This window comes from Ailuropoda melanoleuca, chromosome 16 (genome assembly GCF_002007445.2).
Source record: "Ailuropoda melanoleuca isolate Jingjing chromosome 16, ASM200744v2, whole genome shotgun sequence".
In the NCBI taxonomy this organism is placed as follows: Eukaryota; Metazoa; Chordata; class Mammalia; order Carnivora; family Ursidae; genus Ailuropoda; species Ailuropoda melanoleuca.
The window spans coordinates 57871742-57887647 of NC_048233.1; the positions used below are offsets into that span (position 1 = coordinate 57871742).

The 15906-nt window shown below is 36.2% G+C and overlaps 1 protein-coding gene across 2 annotated transcripts in view; it reads left to right on the top strand.

Moving 5' to 3' along the window:
* ANO3 (anoctamin 3) overlaps nucleotides 1–15906 on the top strand; it is a 397040-nt gene that overhangs the window by 312565 nt on the left and 68569 nt on the right. For both annotated transcript variants that reach the window (XM_034645910.1, XM_019807105.2), the window contains 3 exons: nucleotides 921–1055; nucleotides 9408–9504; nucleotides 15112–15172. In XM_034645910.1, coding sequence (XP_034501801.1) covers nucleotides 921–1055; nucleotides 9408–9504; nucleotides 15112–15172 — 293 coding nt within the window. The remainder of the gene's footprint in view (nucleotides 1–920; nucleotides 1056–9407; nucleotides 9505–15111; nucleotides 15173–15906) is intronic.

Genomic DNA, 15906 nt, shown 5'->3' on the forward strand with positions numbered 1-15906 from the left:
AAAGTCATTAGAACTGTCTTATTCACCTGCTATTTCCATATAAACTATGTTCATCAGCTGAAGGAAAATAAAATACATTCATTTCCTTAGCTTCCTTCACTCAATACTCCCTGTGGTGGGGCTAGTGAAGACGACACAGGTCCACTTTCAAGCACTTGAAATCTCATGGGGAGGGAGAGGAATGGAAGAGTGACAGGGTTAATTGTCATCCAGTATTGTAAGTTTAGGACACTGACATGTGGATGAGGGCAGTACGGGAGCAAGATCTGGAGCATCTAAGCCAAGGTTGCAGGGGAAGTCAGGAAAGGCTTCCTGTAAGAAGTGATATAAAGTGAAAGATGCATACAAGCCAGACAAGGGAAGAGGACGAAATGTAATATTTCAAAGTAGGGGAACAGCATTGACCAAGGAAAGAATCACGTGCTCCAGGAACCACAGAGTTAACTTTGTTGAGGAAGGTGTGACATGATTGTGTCTAGCATAAGGGAGTCTGGCCAAGGGTGCAGATGGAGACTGAAATCAAATCCACTCTCAACATCTACCTACAGGGAAGACTCTTTTCTAATTTACATGAAAGCAGTATGGTTTAGCACAGCTCTGTGTGAGGAAAGCAAAAAGAAATTTTGCTAGGAGGATGGAGAAAGGCAATAATTGGCTTATAAAAAGTTTTATGAACCTTGTTAAGAAGCTTGACACAGAAAGAACACATTTTATAAAATTGCCCCTGTAATGGCAATGTTTAAAGATAAGCAGCATCACCATTATTGGATTCATTAACAAGTGGGAATGATAAGATACCACAGATGGACCTGACGAGGAACTGAGCTGGTATGTCCCTCTGAAATTCTGACTAGGTGTGACATCACCATTTGCAGTGTTGCTTATGTTGCCTTAATCTAAGGGTTTGCTTTCTCGTGCAGGCTGTACTTTGGTGAGAAGATCGGGCTCTACTTTGCTTGGCTGGGATGGTATACTGGAATGCTGATCCCTGCAGCACTTGTTGGCTTGTGTGTGTTTTTCTATGGAATATTTACGATGAATGGAAGCCAAGTAAGGTGAGCTATTAACAGACTTATTAAAATGTGTTGGCCTTTATTCTGATCGGCAAAAGCTTTATGATAATGCTGACTAAGAAAAACAACTCATGGTTCTACAATTTATTTGCTGGGATTTTTGAGGGGAAAAGAAAAGCACTATTTTTAAAAGGCCATTTCCATATTTTTATATGCAAATTCTCTTGGATAAGTTCTAAGACTGTTTCTCTGTATGCAAAATTTCTCTTTCCAGTATATCCCACTTAGTAATTCAACAATGCAATGGTAGTTTTATATAACTTACATTTCCATAGCATTTGGTAGTCCAGAATGCCCTCTCACTACAGTAGTTCAAATAATCAAAATAGCTACAATTCTTTAAACACTTATAATATACAAAGAGCTTCCTAATAATGTTCTTTTTTTTTTCCATTTGATAGCAACTTCACTACCACCTTGGAGATGAGTATTCCTTTTTGCAGATGAGGGAACCTTAAGTGGTTAGAGATGTCTGACCAAATATTTTTAGCACATAAATATGGCTTTGAGTGATATTCTCTCCTGGGAGCATAAAATCACTTTCTATTTTCTTCTTATTCTTTATAAGAACAAATATTTGTAATTTTTTTAGTATCAACTTAAGGTATCAAGACAGTTGTGAAATAACGTTTGACAAAAATCAAGCATTTATCAGAATGGTGATTCTACTGTTAAAGTTGAAATGACTCAAGATTTGGGTGGAGGGACGATACATTATTATTCAGCAGAGACAAAACTCACCCAGGCATTAAAGAATCCTCATAGTAAATGTTCTACTTAATATATATACAAGGATATCATCAAGTTTAGACTTCGATGATATAATTCAAAATATGAAAAGCACTTGTCCCCTCCTTTAAAGCTCAGCACTTTGTTCTCCTTTAGTCCATCCTTTAACCATGACCTTACTACTAGGTAGTAATCATGACAGTTAATGGGATCATAAAAATTCATTTTCTTAAATTTTCTCTGAATATATGTACATATATATATTATATACATATGTGTACGGATAACAATTTGCCTAAAAAAAACAAAAGACTTCCATTGTCCTAGAGTTAAATCCAGTTCCATACCAGCTTCCTTGATTTGGTATCTTCGTGTCCCCTTGCTCTTCATGAATGCCAAATGATAATTAGTTTGAAAACAAAGTAACACCTACTGTTCAAACACATTTCATCTAGTCATAGGTTTATTTCAGTGTTTTGCAAGCTCACTACCACTCTAGAAGGCGTCTTCCTGAACAAACTTGTGTCCAGTGGAAATATCCGTCCCTATTTGGGCATGTCTCTGTATTCTGTTAAATCAGTAACCTCTGAGGCTAAAAAAACAGGTTGTGATTTGAAGTTATAGTGTCTTGAAAAGCAAAACACTTCTTATACTACTTTTTAATTCTCTGTTTCTATGAATTTGGCTTTTTTTAAAGATTCACTTTAAAGTGATACCATAGAGTATTTTTTCTTTGGCTTATCTCAGTATAATACCGTCAAGGTCCATCCATGTTGTCACAAATGGCAGAATTTCCTTCTTTCTCGTGGCTGAATATTCCGTTATATATATACATACACATGCCACATCTTCTTTATTCATTCATCCATCCATCAGTGGGCACTTAAGTTGTTTACACATCTTGGCTATTGTAGGTAATGCTACAATGAACGTAGGAGTGCAGATACCTCTTCAAGATCCTGTTTTCGTTTCCTTCGGATATACACTTAGAAGTGGGATTGCAGGATCATATGGTAGTTCTGTTTTTAATATTTTAAGGAACCTCCATATTGTTTTCCATAGTGGCTGCGCCAATTTACCTTCCCATCAGCAGTGCTTTGATTATAGTCATCCTAACAGGTGTGAGGTGATATCTCACTGCGGCTTTGATTTGCATTATCCTGATGATTAATGATGTTGACCACTCTTTCATGTACCTGTTGACCTGAAGATCTTCTTTAAAAAAATGTCTATTCAGTTTCTCTGCCTATTTTTGAAATCAGATTGCTTGTTTTTCTGCTATTAAATTATATGAGTTCTTTATATATTTTGGATATTAACTCTTTATCAGATATATGTTTTGTAAATATTTTCTCCCATTCTGTAGGTTGTCTTTTTGTTTTGTTGGTCATTTTCTTTGCTATGCAGGGCTTTTTAGTTCGATGCAGTCCATCCCACTTGTTTATTTTTGCTTTGGTTGCCTTTGCTTTTGGTGTCAAATACTAAAAATCCTTGGGAAGGCCAATTTCAAAGAATGTACCCCCTATGTTTTCTTCTGGGAGTTTTATGGTTTCAGGTCTTAAATTTAAGTCTTTAATATATTATGAGTTAATTTTTACATATGGTATAAGATAGGGGTTTAGTTTAGTTCCTTTGCATGTGGATATCCAATTTTCCAATACCATTTATTGAAGAGACTATCCTTCTTCCATGGTATAAAATTGTCAAAAATTGACCGCACGTACATGGGTTTGTTTGTGGATTCTGTATTCTGTTCCACTGATCTACGGGTCTATTTTTTTTAGGGAAATATCATCTCTTATTTATTTTTTTTATTTTTTTTTTAAAGATTTTATTTATTTATTTGACAGAGATAGAGACAGTCAGTGAGAGGGAACACAAGCAGGGGGAGTGGGAGAGGAAGAAGCAGGCTCCCAGCAGAGGAGCCTGACGTGGGGCTCGATCCCGTAACGCCGGGATCACGCCCTGAGCCGAAGGCAGACGCTTAACCGCTGTGCCACCCAGGCGCCCCTCTTATTTATTTTTTTAATAATATTTTTTATTATATTATGTCACCATACAGTACATCACTAGTTTTTGATGTAAAGTTCCATGATTCATTACTTGTGTACAACACCCAGTGCACCATGTAATACGTGCCCTGCTTAATACCCATCACCAGCCTATTCCATTCCCCCACCCCCCTCCCCTCTGAAGCCCTCAGTTTGTTTCCCAGAGTCCATAGTCTCTCACGGTTCATTCCCCCTTCTGTTTACTGCCCCCCCTTTCTTCCCTTTCTTCTCCTACCAAACTTCCTATTTCTTATGTACCATAACTGAGTGAAACCATATGATAATTGTCTTTCTCTGCTTGACTTTATGCCAATACCATACTGTTTTGATTACTATTGCTCTATAATATTATTGTAAACCAGGAGGTGTCATGCCTCCCGTTTTGTTCTTCTTTCTCAAGATTGCTTTAGCTGTTTAGGGTTTGTTGTGCTCCATATAAATATTAGGATTGCTTTTTCTATTTCTGTGAAAATACCATTGAAATTTTGATAGAGATTGCATTGAATCTGTAGATGTCTTTGGTAGTATAGACATTTCAATGGTATTAATTCTTCCAATCCATGAGCACAAAATATCGTCCCATTTATTTGTGTCTTTTTCAATTTCTTTCATCAATGTCTTAGTTTTCAATGTACAGATCTTTTACCTCCTCAGTTGAATTTAGCCATAATTATTTTATTCTTTTTTGGGCAGTTGTAGATGGAACTATTTTCTTTTTCTCTTTTAGATAGTTTATTGTTAGTGTATAGAAATGCAACTGATATTTGTATATTGATTTTTTTTTCTGAAACTTTACTGAATTCATTTATTAGTTCTAACAGTGTTTTTGGTAGACTCTTCAAGGTTTTAGAAAACCACTCTTTTATTTTTTTTTAATTTTTATTTATTTATTTTTAATTTAAATTCAATTAGCCAACATATAGTACAGCAGTTTCAGATGTAAATTTCAGTAATTCATCAGTCGCATATCACAGTCCTCATCACATCAAGTGCCCTACTTAATGCCCATCACCCAATTACCCCATCCCCATACACATCTCCCTTCCAGTAACCCTCAGTTTCTTTCCCATAGTTAAGAGTCTCTCATGGTTTGTCTCCCTCTCTGATTTTTTCCATAGGGGAAGGGAGGGAAAATGGAATGGGAAGAAATCTGGGAAAAACACTGTTTTTAAATGAATTGATAGAGACATAAAATGATTCTTAGATGGGTAACTACTGTTCAGGTTGGTTCTATGAAGAACATATTCACAAAGTTTTACTATGTGGTATAGACTCCCTCCTCTACCCCTACAAAGCTAAAAATGAACAAAAGGCAATGAAAGGAATAGATTTGTCATTCTTTTTGATTTATTTACCAACAAAGTAAATTAGGCTCTTTGCATATAGGTACCTTTAGTACAAGGAGTGTTTTAAAAGGCATTAGCAAACTCTTTTCTTCAGTGCTTTATGGTATTATATTAGTGCTACTCTGTCGCCCTATAATTAACATCTTGTCAGACTTTCTATTCTAAACCAAGATAAGCATCACTGAATATCTTGACTTTCAAAATTTCATGGGACTGAAATTTTCTATTCAAGGTGTCAGACATAGTTAAGTTATGGTTAAATTGTAGGTGTTATCATGGCAGGTCAGGGGAGGACACAGGGCTTTTATTTAGTGTTGCTTTGTTCTAGTATTATTTTATTAAGCTCCTTTTTTATTACAAGGTAATGGTATATTAAAAAGCCAAACATTAGGTTGTGTTTGTTATGTTTCTATCAACTATGTTCATGTAAACTAAGGTCATATTTCTTAATTTCCCTGTATTTAATTGTAAAAATTATGTAGCAATCAAGTTGTAGATTATTACTGTATGTATATGTACATATCTATATTTACAGGTGTTATTTGGTCTTACCTAACCAAATGTGGTCAGATGTTTGCCTGGCAGAGCACATATCATAGGAATATGAAAATGAACAAGCAGACAGATAAAACGGTTTTCCAGGTCCAGGGCAAGGAGCAGGAGCCCCAACTTTCTGGTCCATTCTTTCCTCTTTGCCATTAGAACTCACTGAGAAATTTAAGTGATCCTCAGCATCAGGCCAGCTTTTCAAAGCTGTTGAGTCATAAAGGACCTCTCAAACCCTCTCCTGACAACATCCTCAGTCATGAAGTCTATTTAGTGCCTATGATGTTCCAGGCACATTATCAATATCCCTTATGTAATATCCCAGATAGATATTAATCCCACCTAGAGATGAAGAAATTGATACTCAGAGAGGTAAGTGACTTGGTCAGGGGAATATATATAGTAAGTGGTCAGCTAAGCTTTAAACCTTTATTGGATTTTTTTAAATTGTGGAAAGAACACTTGACATTAGATTTACCCTCTTCATACATTTTTAAGTGCACACTACAGTACTGTTAACTCTAGGCACGTTGTCACACAACAGATCTCTAGAGTTTATTCATCTTGTATAACTGGAACTTATACCTGTTGTACAGCAACTCCTGATTTCCCCCTTCCCTACCCTCTGGCAACCATGATTCTGTTCTGTTTCTATGAGTTTCACTGTTTTAAATACTTAATATATGTGAAATCATGCATCATTTGTCCCGTGCCTGGCTTATTTCACATAGCACAGTGTCCTCCAGGTTTATTCATGTTGTTGCATATATTAGGTTTTCCTTCTTTTTTAAGACTGAATAATATTCTATTGTGTGTTTATATGACGTTTTCTTTATTCATTAATTTTTCGATGGACACCAGCGTTATTTTCATATCTTGGCTATAATATTGCAATGAACATGGGAGTGCAGATATCTTCTCTAGGTCCTAGTTTCAGTTCTTTTAGATATATACCCAGAAGTGGGATTGCTGGATCATATGGTAGTTCTATTTTTAATTTTATGAGGGAAACTCCATATTGTTTTCTGCAGTGGCTGCACCATTTTATAGTCCCACCAACAGTGTGCAAATGTCCCCAAATCTCCACATCTTTGCCAACACGTGTTATGTTTGTTTTGTTTTGTTTTGTTTTGTTTGATAATAGCGGTCCTAACAGATATAGAGTAATATCTTGTGATTTGATTTACTTTTCCCGATGATTATATCTGATTCTAAAATCATGTTTTTTTCATGCTTTCATACTTCCCTTAAGCCTACTTGCATGTTTTCACATTTCCTCAAAATAGACATCACCAAGCATCTTCTTCTGTGCTTTGTCATGTTAACAGGATCACAGGAAGCATCAAGACCTGGGAGCAGGTCCTGACATCCACCCCCAAAAGGACAAATCGCTCCCTTCTCTCATTATCTTAAGTTGGTGGTAATTATTATTTTCTTGGAATCAGCCCTTGATGTGTATATATAACAAGAGACATAAAATAAAAGAAAGCCACAATTCAACTGGCGGTTTCTATTATCAGGCTGTGCAAACGGAATGAACAAACACTCGTGCTGGACACTTTCTCTCCCTCTAGTGGTTAACTAACGTCAAAGTAATTTGTGATAGTATTCACTTCCTTTTTTTAGGCTAAAAAATATGTTGTCAAAAGTTGTTTATTTTTGATGTTACATATCAAGTTGCACTTTGAACAACTCACAGAAAATGAGTTTAATAATTCTGGAATTAAAATAGGACTCAGTCTGATGGCTTGGGATTCTAGACATGGTGCTTAGATAGATTTGTGCTTTTTTTGACCATGTGGGAGGTGGGGAAAATGATGTGGTAAAAACTGACTCTAATACTTTTTAGTATGAGATTTCAATGCAGGACAGGTTGTGTCATTCTTGAGACACAGTGAATTATGAAATTTGAATCAAAATTTCCTTCAAGGGCTATGTTAATACTTGTCCCTACAAATTAGTGGTATTACTAAGAGGAGGTATAATCTTTTTCTTTTGGTCTTTTAATATGAATGTTTTACTTGCTTTCCTTCTACTTCATATAAACATCCTGATTACCAGCAAGATGATGCATGTGAGAATAGAAGAATTATAGTATTTATTAGACCCGTAATACTATCGTCACCATTAATAAACTAGTTTTATAGGAAAGTTCCTTTTATTTTTTTTGTTTTTTATTTGCCAGGTTTTTTTTTATTCAAGTACAATTAACATACAGTGTGATATTAGCGTCAAGTATACAATATAATGATTCATCAGTTCTATACACTACTCAGAGCTTTTCATGATAAGTGTACTCTTAATGCCCTTCACTGGAGAGTTGCTTTTAATATGAAATAAACCTTTCTTTTTTAGCTATGTTATAGTTAATGGGCACTGGACCTAGAATCACAAAAACCTAAACTCAGTTCCCCAGAGTACCTCTTGTTAGCTGTATGACCTTGAGCAAATTACTTAAATTAAACATCAGTGTCCTCTCAGTTGTGGAGATAATTACCATTCCAGTAGATTGCAGTGAGGACCAGACTTAATGGGCATGAACCCACCTTTGCCCACTTTAAAGTGCTGTATTACTATATGGTATTATTACTCACTATTTATTCCTACTTTGAGTGAGATTTGAAAAACATATACATTGTGTTTTGCTTCATTTGAATATATCTGTTTTTGAAAACAATAAATCATGCTATAAACACTGCCAATTAAACTTGTATTGTTATTTCTTGAACAGCTGATTTCCAGATATATTTTCGAAAGCCTTTAAATTACTTTCAACATTTCCAAAGCAGATTTAATTAAAGACAGTTTATTAAGAGGCTACTAAGTGGGAAAGGGACACTTATGACAGATAAAAGCACAAAACATTTTAAAAATAGGTTGCTGTGAACTTTCAGGTTGGGAGGCTTTTGAGAAATTATTCTTCGTGTCTGACTCGTATCACAAAGTCATCTATAATGGATGCTGAGACCTTTAAAAGGTAGTGGGTATAAAACTGAAGAGACTAATATTAGAAAATTTAATTGTAATAGAGAATATAATACATATTCAGTAAATAAAAACTATGTCACGTCATCGTGACTGTGTGTCAAGACACTGCAAAAAAAAAACCACTCCCTCAAATTTCCAGTGAACATATGCACCCATTGACTGTAGTGGGAGTTATGAAGTTGTGTGAATTATGGATCCTGTTCATTTTGGTGATTCGAAGGCAGTGAGATCCAGGAGAAAGATCAATTGACTTGAGAAATCAGAATATTCAGATTTGATTTCAGCTCAGCCACTACCAAGCTGTGAGCTTGGTTAAAACTCCCTCAGGTATTCCTCATAAGATTATCCCGAGTGCCATGAAATCCTGTGTAACTCTTTTTGCAACCAAGCCCCACAAGTAGTTCAAAAGTATAAAATGTGGTCTATTATTATTACAGTATCCTGCCAGAGACTTCTAAAACCAAAGAAGAAAACACAAATCTCTATTAGCACAAACATCCTAAAAATTTGAGTTGGAGCCACACAAATTCTTCCTTACCTGTTCACCACCCCCACTGTGTCCATTTCTTCTTCTCCTCCCTGCCTTGCTGCTTCCCACAAGATTAGCCAGAGGGGCTAAGCACCTTCTTAAGCATGGAGGCTCATGCTTTCTTTTTCTTCTTTGGTTTCTCAAGCCAAGAAATTTGCAAGGCCACCGAAGTCTTCATGTGCCCTCTCTGTGATAAGAACTGCTCGCTGCAGAGACTCAACGAAAGCTGTATTTACGCCAAGGTAAGTGTGGGCCCCCACATTCTCCTTCCTGAACTCTGCTTTTTCTCGGAAGCAGGTAGTAAAGAGTCCTCCAAACAAAGTTAAATATTCCCAAGAGTTTCAACAATCAATATCATTGACACCTCCCCAATTCCACTCTAGTGCCCAGCCAACCACTACTTTCTTTCTTTATCAGATATGTTTGTGTTATCTAGACTCTTGTATAAATGGAATCATACAGTGTGTGTGATTTTTTCCTGGCTTCTTTCACACAGCATAATTATTTTGATATTCATCCATGTCGTAACACTTATCAGTAGATCATTTCTCTTTATTGCTGGATGGTATTGCATTACATGGTTATACCAGAATTTGTCTATGCATTCCTCTATTAATGGACCCGTGGGTTGTTTTGAGTTACCATCTTACATAAAGCTGTTCTGAACGTTCACCTATAAATCTGCGTATAGACAGGCACTATTATTTCTCTTGGGTAAACACCTAAGTGTTAAATGACTAGATTATATGATAGGTGGATGTTTAATCTTCTAAGAAACTGCCAAAATGTTTTCCAATGCATTTATACTATTTGACATTCCCATCTGCAGTATATGAGGGTCCCAGTTTTCCATATAGTCACTAATCCTCAGAATGGACAGTCCTTCAATTCTAACTATTCTAATAGATGTGTGGAGATATTGTGATTTAGTTACTTGGAAATCATATGGTCCTTTGGGGTCTTGCTTTTAAGGTTTGTGAGTTGGGTTCATAGCAGTACTGTAACCATCACAAAATTTTCCCCACATTGAAAGCAAGATCTGTCTGTGTACTATACCCAATGCCCGGCAAATGAAGGATTTCCAGTCTGGCTGGTGGGAATGGGTGTGCCAGTACTCATTTAAGGTGGTTCTTTCCTTGTAGGTCTCCTCACAGACATGCTCACTGGGCCCTGTTTGGGGTGCCCCTGTCTGCATCCTGTGAACTCTTTCAGTGTGATAATCTGAGGCAATCCTAATGCTCACCTCATTTGTTTCCCACCTGTCAGGTATCATGGCCCTTCTTGCCCAGTATCCACTGTCTAGAAATCTGTTGCTTAGGTATTTTGTTCATTCTTTGGTTGTTTCCAGAATGGGGTAAAATCAATCTCTGTTACCCCGTCTTGTTCAGAAGTAGAGGTCTCTATGCAATTAATTTTGACAAGGCAAGGTATAAAATCAGAAATCATTCAATATCCTACCATGAAACCAAAACGTAGTGAAATTAGCTTCTGAATTATTTATTGTGAATGTAAGCCAGGAGGAAAATCTGTTTTATTTATAGTTTAATTTCTAAATGTTTGCTTAATTTTGAATTATCTTGAATGTTTCCATAAAGATGTCTTGTTTTGGGAAGCATTTGTCAATACTTTTTGCAAAAGCCAAGCATATTAAAGTCATTAGGTATGTGTATATATACTTGTCCTTCTCCTAACCCATGCATTTCAAGGACATATGACAACCTTAGGGATACCAGCAAATCTATATATCTATCTATCTATCTATCTATCTATGTATATTATTTCTACTTTTACTTGGACAGATTTAATAAAACACCCTAGCATTATCTGAATACTAAAAATAAGAAATATCCCCAGTGGCAGAGTGATAAAGAAATTGTCCAAGGAAACATTATGACTTTTGTCATAATGTAATATCTACATCCCTCCTTTTCTTGGTAAAAAAGAGTATGGTTAGAGACACTAAGAAAGAATTCACTTAATAACTATTATAAGGAAGGTGGAAAGTTACCTTGCAGAGGAGATTATTACCTTCTGGAACAATGCACGAAATAAATCCTACCAGGACGAAATATTTAATATCTATTGCATTTTTTCTTCTGGCCAAGGTAAAATGTAGCTACTTGTTTTATACCTTAAAAATCAGAATTGCTCTTCCTTTATTGATAGAAATAACATTATTTTTTAATATCAGTTTGTATACTTAAACATTGAGAAGTTACTTGATGGACAGTGTCAGAAATAAAGGAACAGATTATTACCAAAGAAACAGGCCAACCAATCTAGTCACATTATCCAGAAACTTGTTAATTCCTTATGGAATCCATCACCACTTGTCACAAGAAACAGAAAACTAAATGTCATGTTATTGAAAAATATGTGCGTGTACACATAATTATTTTCTTAATAATTTAAAGGCTGTGTTCCATGGAACAAAATTGGTCCCATCATGTGATAAAAGTTATATTTAAGTACATTAACATATTCTTAACATTAGTTAGTTTAACATTTAAGTACATTAATGTCAGCTTTAATATTTACAAGTATGGGAATTAAAAAATTTTTGCAACTAAGTAATTTAGTGATATTTGCACATTCATTTAAAAGCACCTGACACCATAATGTCAATTTGCATTATGCTAAGCTTTCTTATTTTAGGTGAAATCATTAGATGGGTTTTGCATTGTTTTTTCATATCATTTTAAAAGTGACTCTGCCTTGAGGTTAGCCTTATTTATAATAATCATTAGTTTCTGGGTTTTTTTTTTAACTTGTTCAATAAACATTTACTCAATACCAAGTATGAGCCTCAGACTACATACCAATATTGAGGCTACAACAGAAATGAGACAGAGGCTATTTTTTTCTTTGAGAAACTTCATGGAAAAGTCAGTTTAAGAATCACAGAGGACATTTGTTAAAAAGTAGATTCCTGGGCCCCACGTCCTACAATTCAGAATCGATTGGTCTGCGGTAAGGCTTAGAATTCTACATGTTAACAAGCTCCTTGGGTGATTCCTCGAACCACATTTTAAAAAGATATTGCTCTAAATAATAATTGATCAGGAACGGGGAGGAGGTTGGGTGTGGACTACTGATGTTGCCATGTTTGATGCAGCTTGTGTGCAGGTCTAGTGGACATGGGTGGTTACACAGATTTTGCCCTGTCCAAGAATTAAGGACTGAGAAAGTGAGAAAGGCCTGACCTCCAGCCTAAATTCCAACTCCTTGCTCCCCTTCCCACGTATAGCCTGGGCTGCAGGGTTGAATCTGCCCAAGAAGAGCCTTGCTCTCTTTGGCCCAGAGCAGCTTTAATGGAATGTAAGTGGCAGTTTCCAGAGGCTAATGTGATCCTGAACCCATCGCACAATTTTAGAGACAGATCTAGCAACTACAGAGAAGAGACCAAGACTATAAACTTCCAACCTAATAAGAAATTTACCTCTTCAAACAAAACCCACATTTATTGATTTCTAGCCACACTCAGTTCTCCAGGAGAAATCAGATGCCAAACATAATGGAGAATTTGTGCTTGAACATAGTTTTGTTTGAGGCTTAGTTTGCTTCTGTCTTCATATATTATTCCTACTCACATCAACATTGTTGAATTAAATGCTTATCCATAGGTCCCCCTATGCATAAAGGCAAGCTATTTTTCTAATAAAATAATCCATTGCAAATATACACTTGTGGATATAAAACACTTCCTTTTGCTTTTAGAAAAGCTTGTTATGTTGCTTTGGGAATTTTCTTGAGATTTCATCTGGAGCTTTCTTGTATAGGCAAGGGTCCCTTTCCTAATAGGCAGAGGCCTTTTCCCCCTTTATTCTCCTGCCAGTTACCCACCTTCAAAGCTCAAGACATCCATGCTATGCTTAACTCTTCCTTCTCCCTGTCCCCCATTTTCATTCAACAGCTCATATATCAGCACCCTAAATGCAACCCTTAGCATCTCCAACTATAACTGCAGGCTTCAAATTATTCTTCTTAGGTCTGTGGCCTCCCACATATCATAGTACATCCCACCTGTCATATCTTAGTGGCTCTAACACAATGATTTTATACTCCTCCTTAGGGCAAGCTCTGAAGTTTTCTGTAACTCCTATTTTAGCTTTATCTTGCATTACATATATGTAATCTCACATTACATGAGTATTACATGTATACCTCACTGTGTCTCATGGATGTGTTTCTAAAAAAATTAATGTTTAATGTATTGAGAAAAAAAAATGCCTGAAAGATTTGTGAACAAACTTAGAAGAAAAAAAAATGAAAAGTTTTTATTTTTAAGGAAAATATGGCTTACACTATGACAAATCATCGTCATGCAACACAATTATTGGTAAGCATGGCTTTGTATTTGTCCATTTTCTGAAAGCACTGCTGTTTCTGAAGCAGGGGGAGAGCCATTTTTTTCTTGGTGACCTTTAAGTCGCCATGTGTAAAGTCTCTGTAGGGTGTAAAGACACCCTAAGAGGATGTTTCCTGCGCTGGGTCTGTCCTGAAGGACAGCAGACAGCTGTTCAGTTGCTTGGCAGTAGCAGGTGTCTCTGTGGGACGCCTTTGGAAACAAAAACGCCGGATTCGCCCACGGGGTGTAATTTTATGAGCTCTGTGGAGAATTTCTTTATGGCCATTTTCTTGCCTGTACTTAATATATAGTGATGATTGTGGTGAAAACCAATTCTTATAAAATTTTTAGAAATTCCAAACCTTAACAACCATAGAAGTTTAGAGCCAATGAGGACATCTTGCACCTATCCACAAACCTTCAAAAGGAGCACATTTTATATAATATTTTTGGTGAAGTTTTATTTTACAGGAAAACACACCCTAACTTCATCTGTTTTACCTATCGTTTTGCAGTGTGTCCCAGATGTTACAATTAAAATACACATTGGTATTGTTTTAATGCCCTCGTTGCCCAGCCTCTGGACTGTAGACTGTGCAAAGAGGACACCATCGTGTTCCCACTTCCCTCAAAATAATGTTCTTTAGCCCATAATTGGCCATTCCTCCTGTGAGGATGCTGTTCCTGTTTTCTCTATAGTTTCTATGGTACATATGTATATGACCACAAAACATCTATTACCTTGGCTGTATTGGTTTACTATCCCTCAATATAAAATACAAGTATAGTGAGGGCATTATGCAAATGAAAAGAAGCAAAGGTAAGTTGAATTTATAATTTATTAAAATCAAACAATCCTTGCAACCCTGAATATTGTATTCAGTAACATGTAACTGTACACTGTTCTTTGTAAAAATTCAGATAAAGTCTGATTCAAAAAAAAACGCTTGGACTACGTCCTAAATGTTTAATGATATTTGAAACTTCTTAAAAAAAACTGTAGCCACTATTGAACCCATGGCACATTCTGAAAGATGTCAGAAAGTAGAGCTAGCACTGGGATACCTTTCCATTGAAAGCACTGGCTCGCTGGTGGAATTCTGCATTTTGTAACTTCCCCAGTCCTGGACGTTTTGCTGACAGGAAGTGCAACTAGGTGTGCCTCAACTGAAAAGCTAACCTTAGCTTGACAATCGGTGGCCCACAGATACTTTCTCAGGGTGCTAGAACCCCTTCTTGGCAGAAATGAAGGTGAAGTCCAAAGGGAGTAAGATGGAAGAAAGAAGTAAATGGGGAAGATGTTGATTCCTCACCTCTCCCCATGAGAGAATCCAATGAAATAGTTGCAGGACCTATGAAAGGATCTCAAATCTTATATTTACAAACCATAAAATAATGTGATTCCTTTTTGGAAAAAAATCATAAAACGTAAATGTAGACTGTATCACTAGATTGTTAAAGTCAATATGTGACTAGTATTTTTGCTTCATTTTCCATTAAGGTGACATATTTGTTTGATAATGGAGGGACAGTCTTCTTTGCTATTTTTATGGCAATATGGGGTAAGTATGTTCTTCTGTTACTTAATTGCTAGTCCTCATTTTCTGAGACTGTTGCTATGTTTCTTCACACACACACACACACACACACACGCACACGCACACCGTGTTATCAATTCAACAATGAAATCTCTTGCTTTGTTTGCCCTCTTCACACATTAACTGCTTCTTTGGGAATTTAACCCTTGCTCTAATCCCGTGGTCCCTAAAGCCTTGACCTTCCCATACTAAGGAGTATATTTTTCCTGCCGAAAGCAGATGGTGATTAAAAACAAACTGAAACATACTAGAACCCAAATTAGGCTGCATGTACTTCTGCGTGTAAAAGTAATGCTCAGAAAATGTTTTGTTTGCATAATATTTCTATTTGTCTATTTTTTAACGTTACACTTTATACACTTAGAGATACAGAATCTATTCCGTATATGATTAAACAGTAATATCTAATACATAATAAATCTTGTTCTTATTCAACATCTTAAAACTGTAAAAATTATGTACAGGTATATGCTTTGGCTGACTTTTTTCACCATGTTTCTCATTGACTCTTTAAAACACCCAATTAATTGAGTCCTAAAAGAAGTCAGACAATTTAGAATTCCCCACACTTTGAAGAGAACTGATGCCTTTCCTGGTTAGAGTCAGCTTTCCTACCATGGTCCTGTTGAATGCAAAGTCAGTCATTGTCAGCGTGGCAATTCAAGGGGCTGATCATGTACGTGTTGAGACAGGAAAGT